Raw genomic sequence first — 6,612 nt, forward strand, 5'->3', positions numbered from 1 at the left:
TGCTCTGACTGACTACTCTTTCTCGGAGTGACATCGGTTTGGCTGACGACTGACAAATTGGGGAGTTGAGGGATTTAAGGGAACCAAAAGACTTGGGTGATCCACTCTCCTCCAACAGGGAACTCAGTTTGTGTTTCTTTATGGAACGAAGATTCTGAAGTTAAAAAAATATATTTTACTTTAATCAAAGCATACTGCATCAATTCATTTAAAAAAAAATATCATATGACCTAAATTCATCGTGTATTAAACAGTCATAAATAATGGCTTCTAGAGGGCCTCTGGCATTCATTTTCAATAGGTTTAAATTTCAGCTTCTTACTTTCATTTTCTATAGGAATAAATATCACGTTTTGACTTTCATTTTCTCTAGGTATATGTCTAAGTTTTTTGACTTTCATTTTTCTATAGGAATAGATTTAGGCTTCTGATTTTTGTTCCCCCAAACATGTTCTTTCATCTATCAATGACAATGATCAGAACAAACTTAATCTAGCCCAATAAAAGTTATGCCCCAAAGTACAAGTTAATTCAAAGTCCTTACATTTGTACAGTAATTACTTGTATAATACTTACAAATCCTAGATTACTTTTGAGTGACAATATTTGACCAGGTGTCCTGAGGTTACCAGCCATTTTACTGTAGGGGAGGGGAGTCCCCTGTGTTTCTGGTGGGACACTCCCTGTGTAAAAAGAACATCATCCCAACTTATGTATAATGTTAACAATAAGATCATCAACCTGTATGTTTTTATTATAGAACCATTCCCAGGTGAGCGTGGCCTTTCAGTAAGGCATTGCATTCTCAGCGCTACGTAATTAGTGTCTGTCAAATGGCAAATAACTTCTCATTGGTTAAGAATTAACATCAGGAACATTAAATTGTTGTTGACAATGATGAGACGACTTAAGCTCCACCTCTTTGCCTGACAAGAAAATGTTACTGGTAACTGTAGATCACTAAATTTTCGCTACACCTTATTTTCGCAAGATAGTCATTGACTCTTGATTAGCAATACAAAATTTTCACGAATTGTGGTTATTGCTCTATATAATCTTAAGGAATACTATCATACGCGAGAATTTAATTTTCGCGAGCACAATGGCTCATGTAATTACGCGAAAATAAAGTTCTCGCAAATAAAAAGTGATTAACAGTATTCGATACACTAATTGGTATTTGCCCGAATTTTTATCCCATGTATATTTCAACAGTTAATGAAAACTGTGTAAATTTCAGAAGCTAATTATGTAACTTCGAGAAAGCCATGCCTTAAAGTTTTCTTCTAGTTTAGCAATGCATTGAATAACTGACATAAAATGGTGATTTGCAAATATTTACCCTATAATTTTCAAACTATCCAGAGGGCAAATTTCATTTGAGGGATCACATATTTTTGCAAATTTATCTTTTATATAAAACAAACACAGAATCTCCATCAAAGATCTCCATACTTACCATCATCTAGGTTAATCTTAGAGAGTCCAAAATCTGTCAGTTTCAGGTGCCCCTTACCGGTAATTAACATGTTGTCAGGCTTTAGGTCCCTGTTAGGTTAATCAAAATGCTAACTTAATAAAAACACAAATGTATTTATTAACTTAACTATTTTGCTAAAAATTAATGTAATTTGAGAATGTTGAGAGAATAATTCAATATATTAAATCATCTTTGAATTTCTTTGAATTTTTATTGTGTGGATAACTCTTCCACACACAAAAACTTCACACACCTGAAAATAAATTGTTCACCTGTGAATAACTCTGACATATCATGTGGATAACTTTCACACCTTTGGATAACACTCTCACCTTTGGAAAAACTCAAATACGAGCTGGCAAAGCAGACACCAGTCTTTAATTCATTTATACATTTGCAGTCAACTCAAACATCTGTGTATAACTCAGGCAACTGTGAAAAACCCTCATGCTTATAAATCGCTAACATTTTGGATAACTCACTTATAGCTTAGTTAAACACTTATGATATTTTATACTCTTGTAGATAATTTACATACCTGTGTATGATTCCATGAGAATGTAGATATTGCAGAGCCAGGGTAACTTCTGCTGCATATATCTGAGACATTTCCTCATCAAAATAACCATAGACAGCCAACAGACTCTTAACATCCCCACCAATCAAGTATTCCATTATCTATTAACATATTACATGTAGAAAATTTACCGTAATAAGTTTCATTCTTTTACAATTGACACCCCCTTAATTCTAGTTCTTTTAGTATTGCTGGTTGATTCTAAGAGAGACATGCATCACTCATTCTTAAAACACCTAACATTCAAAAGTGGGTGTACATGTTAATATCTTCACCTAACATTCAAAAGTAGATGTACATGTTAATATCTTATTCTGCTGTGATTGAGAGAAATCTCCGGACATTATTAGATGGATAAAGAAAACTGTGAGTCACTGTGACATGTAGACTGTATACTTACCAGGAAAATGTTATTCTGAGATTGCAGGGAATAGTAAAGGTGTACAATAAATGGGCTGTTGGATAAAGCTAGGGCATCTCTCTCTGTTAACACTGAAATACAACACAGTATATAACAATGAATGGACTGTTGGATAAAGCTAGGGCATCTCTCTCTGTTAACACTGAAATATAACTCGATATATAACAACGAATGGACTGTTGGATAAAGCTAGGGCATCTCTCTCTGTTAACACTGAAATACAACACAATATATAACAATGAATGGGCTATTGGATAAAGCTAAAGCATCTCTCTCTGTTAACACTGAAATACAACACGATATATAACAATGAATGGACTGTTGGATAAAGCTAGGGCATCTCTCTCTGTTAACACTGAAATACAACACAATATAACAATGAATGGACTGTTGGATAAAGCTAGGGCATCTCTCTCTGTTAACACTGAAATACAACATAATATATAACAAAGAATGGACTGTTGGATAAAGCCAATGCATCTGAAATGGAATTCTATACAAGTTTAAATAATGGCCAACATGTACAATTTTCTACACATTTAGATTCTGATGACTGATAGTAAAGAAGCTGATTAAGGCATGAAACAATACTTGCATGTCATTAAAGGCCGAGGTTTTTAACCGTACGGTTTTCCTCAGGTAAGTTTGGTGTGGGGTGGAGCTTAATAGAAGCGGCTGAGAAGCCCCGAGGGAACGACGCTGGCTTGTATACACTACCTATATACACAGGATGTTACCTGAGTGTATTACCTGTATTGGTTTTCCCACGACTTTGTAAACCGAGGCCGTTTTTTTCAAGTTTAGCTCATGAATTGAAATGCGAAATAAAGCATTTTTCTGGTTGCAGACAAAATCCTTCTCAATTTCTTTCTTTAAAAATAATTGATATTTTTAATAATTCGACATTTTTATATACAGTGTGTTTCTTAATTAAGTGTTATAACGAAAATACATTAAGCACCAAAATCTGTCGTTGTAATCTGGCGACAAAAAGGGAAGTAATTCAATTACATATCGTCTACGCAAAACGAAAGAAGAAAGTGAATCATAAAACAGTCTCTCGGTAAATAACAATGAAACTTGGAAACGATGTTTTGAGAATAAAATGTTGAAGTAGAAATATTATTGTCTAAATAAATCTCTTTTTAAGATAAACCCTTCTTGATTTTTCCATAACGCATGTTCGGTAAAAATGGCTAAAGCTTCGGACCGGGGTTGATTCCCCAACAGCTACATAAAACGGGAATGGAATCATCTGCATCGTTTTTTTTTCTTTCGGAATTCATTAGTAATTTCAAACATTAAATACAAAGCAAGATGTTATATTCCAAGTAATTTCTCTTCTAAAACTTCTTATTATACAGTAACTTCGTCACCAGGTCTCGAAGAAAAGCGACACGTATACGTACAGGTTTGTCTTATAAATATAAATTTATTCGCTTGACTCATGTTGGAACAATGTTACAATGTTGTCATACTTGTTTTAAAAAATAATTTTATTTAATTCCATGATACTAGCTTCAAACGCAGGTCGGTTTATTTTGTTAATTAATGGAGGAATAAATGTACGTTAACTCATGTTTTGACACGGAAATTAAAATTATCGATTGTAATCGTGATATGAAATCCTCCTCTTTTAAATTTAAATTTATAATATATATTATACAGCCATGATTTTTCTTGTCATTTATTTAATTATTTAATAGATTGATTATATTTATGGCATATTCTTATGAATTAAAAAAAACCCGATTTGATTGCTTCTTTATCACGTTTGCATGTGCTGTAGGCATCAAAACATCAAAAGCCTGAAAGTTAATTCGATGGTCGGTACGATCTCCAAACAAGGTACACAAGATATACACAACAGCAGCAAACTAAATGTCAATCAAATCAAAGTATCCAATCCCAGGCTTCATTTTAGATGATTGACAGGGGTTCTAAGACCAGGTAAATTTGAAGGAGGTGCTTATTTCCTCCCCCTTTAAGTAGATGAATACAATCAAACAGATAAACATTAAGATAATTTAACATTGTTAATTAGTTTACTAGGATCATAACAATGACAAAAGCTTCCAGTGAGTTACTCAGTATGAACTAAGGCATGACACTAGTAAAGCTTCTCTTATTGTACAATAATACATCAGTTACACAGAACCCTTTACCTTGGCTCACCAGATTCTTGTTAACCATGTCGGATTTCTTCATCACCTTGATGGCATATTTCTTGTTTTCTTGATTTTTCTTGTGTCCCAGAAATACTTTCCTTCAAGTTGGAAAAAAATGATTGTCTATTCAATTAAATTAAAACAAAGTGAAACTATTTTCATTGTAAATATAATTTGTCCTTTTTTTTATTTCTAATAATGCTTATCATGCACAATATAACACACATATTTATGTATCTTAGTTGACTTCATAATGAATAATGGATACATACTATCAACACAATAAACTTAGGAATAACACTGTGAAGTTTACATGAAATAAAATTATATAGGAATACACCAAGTATTTAATATAATAGTAAAAATTCATTCAAGAAAATTTATCAAAATCTCTATCGTAGAAATAATGTGACAAAGTAGCCTCACCAATTAAAGAAACTTTATTAACAGCGATTAATTGCATTGAAAAGGAATAGTGCTGTTGTTGGCATTTCACTATTTACAGAGAGATAATTCTTACCCAAATGCCCCTCTGCTGATTGGCTTCAGAAAAACAAAGTCCTCAATCGATGTAGGCTAAAATGAAGTTACATACATGTAACATTTTAATTAGCCTAAACATTATGTTTTCCTTTCATTAAAAAATCAAAATTCTTGAAACTCTGTTACGTTAGATCTTCTTAATCAAAACAAAAAACAAAAACATGTAAACCCAAGCCTAGACTCTAGACACTCCCTCAGTGCGTCTGTCCCTTGCTTCATTGTTAAGAAATAATATAAACTAAACTGACATCAATACTAGTAGCTGGAGTCAGTGCTATTCTCTCTAGAGAAGTGGACAGACCATCGCCTAAATCCCCATGTCCACTTTTCTACAGGAAATCAATAGGTCAGTGCCTCTAGTGCTGTCTAAAATATCCAAAATACATTCATCGATTACGTTTATGCATGATTCCCCGACTAACCTTATCTGGAAAACTTCCAGGTTCTTTATGCTCTGTGTCCTCCATGTTCACATCTATTTATTAATTGTCTACATGATGTTTTTATTCATAACAAAGATTGCTTCCGAGTTTACTTTTTTCGTATTTGGTGGCATAATGGATACAAAATCTACCTCCTTTAACTGGAGAGTCACATTAGACGGTTTCAAGTCAAAACGACTCCTATACATGTTGAACCCGTGCGTAAGCATACCCACGTTCCATACATAAAATCGCCACTTGCAATCCTCCTCATATTATTCAAATGTTGCTTAAAATGATGCAAATGACTAAAATGAATGATATTATAAGGGGTTTTTTTAAATGTTGATCATGATTAAATTGATGGCTAAATATTTAAATAAAAGTAAATGTCTCAAATAACATTTTTCAATATTATTACACGGATAACAAAGTACATTTTATTCCACAAATGAATAAAAACATAACCGATGTTGTATTACTCTTGGTGCTTCTTTATAAAGTCCGAGTAAAACAATCATCCTATTTTGATGACCGCGCGCGTGTGATTTTCTTTTTGTTTTTCAAAATATATTTGCGAAAAATTATAATTTGCCAATTCCCAACCCCAACTAACCATCCTTATAACTACATCAAAGTGTACATGAGGTAATCCAACTTATATACCCATACATGTGGCTCTCTTTCTAATGAGGTCATTCTCCAAAACCATTTGTCACTTTTGAATTTATTTTTTTGTATATATATTCTCAACAACCAAAATTAATTTGAATAACTATATCTAGTTTTATATATTGGATTCTGAAAATTCATACAAACAAAGATACATAGCGGTTTCTGGTAAATGCTCTACCGAGTCTCTTTCTTTATTCCTCACTAAAATATTTAAACAGAAATGAATGAGAATCTTTTAGTGTAGTTTAACAAGTGGTGTAAATACGATCTGAATAGCAGCTTAAAATCTCTCAGGCGTTCTGGAAAATTTGAAATCACAAAATTTA

At 32.8% G+C, this 6,612-nt stretch overlaps 1 protein-coding gene across 1 annotated transcript; it reads right to left on the reverse strand.

Moving 5' to 3' along the window:
• Window positions 1–13: 13 nt before the first annotated feature.
• LOC134250076 (serine/threonine-protein kinase greatwall-like) lies at window positions 14–5,656 on the reverse strand (the record flags this gene model as incomplete). The annotated part of the gene is made up of 9 exons (XM_062732428.1): window positions 5,612–5,656; window positions 5,438–5,518; window positions 5,167–5,222; window positions 4,644–4,744; window positions 2,458–2,549; window positions 2,019–2,158; window positions 1,460–1,548; window positions 577–683; window positions 14–154 (listed from the first exon to the last, which is right to left on the reverse strand). Coding segments are annotated over exons 1-9 (852 nt in total), but the record flags the coding sequence as incomplete, so codon positions are not given.
• Window positions 5,657–6,612: the final 956 nt, after the last annotated feature.

The sequence above is a fragment of the Saccostrea cucullata genome, unplaced genomic scaffold (assembly GCF_032062105.1).
Source record: "Saccostrea cucullata isolate Sc308-1 unplaced genomic scaffold, CSIRO_AGI_Scuc_v1 ctg17445, whole genome shotgun sequence".
NCBI lineage: Eukaryota > Metazoa > Mollusca > Bivalvia > Ostreida > Ostreidae > Saccostrea > Saccostrea cuccullata.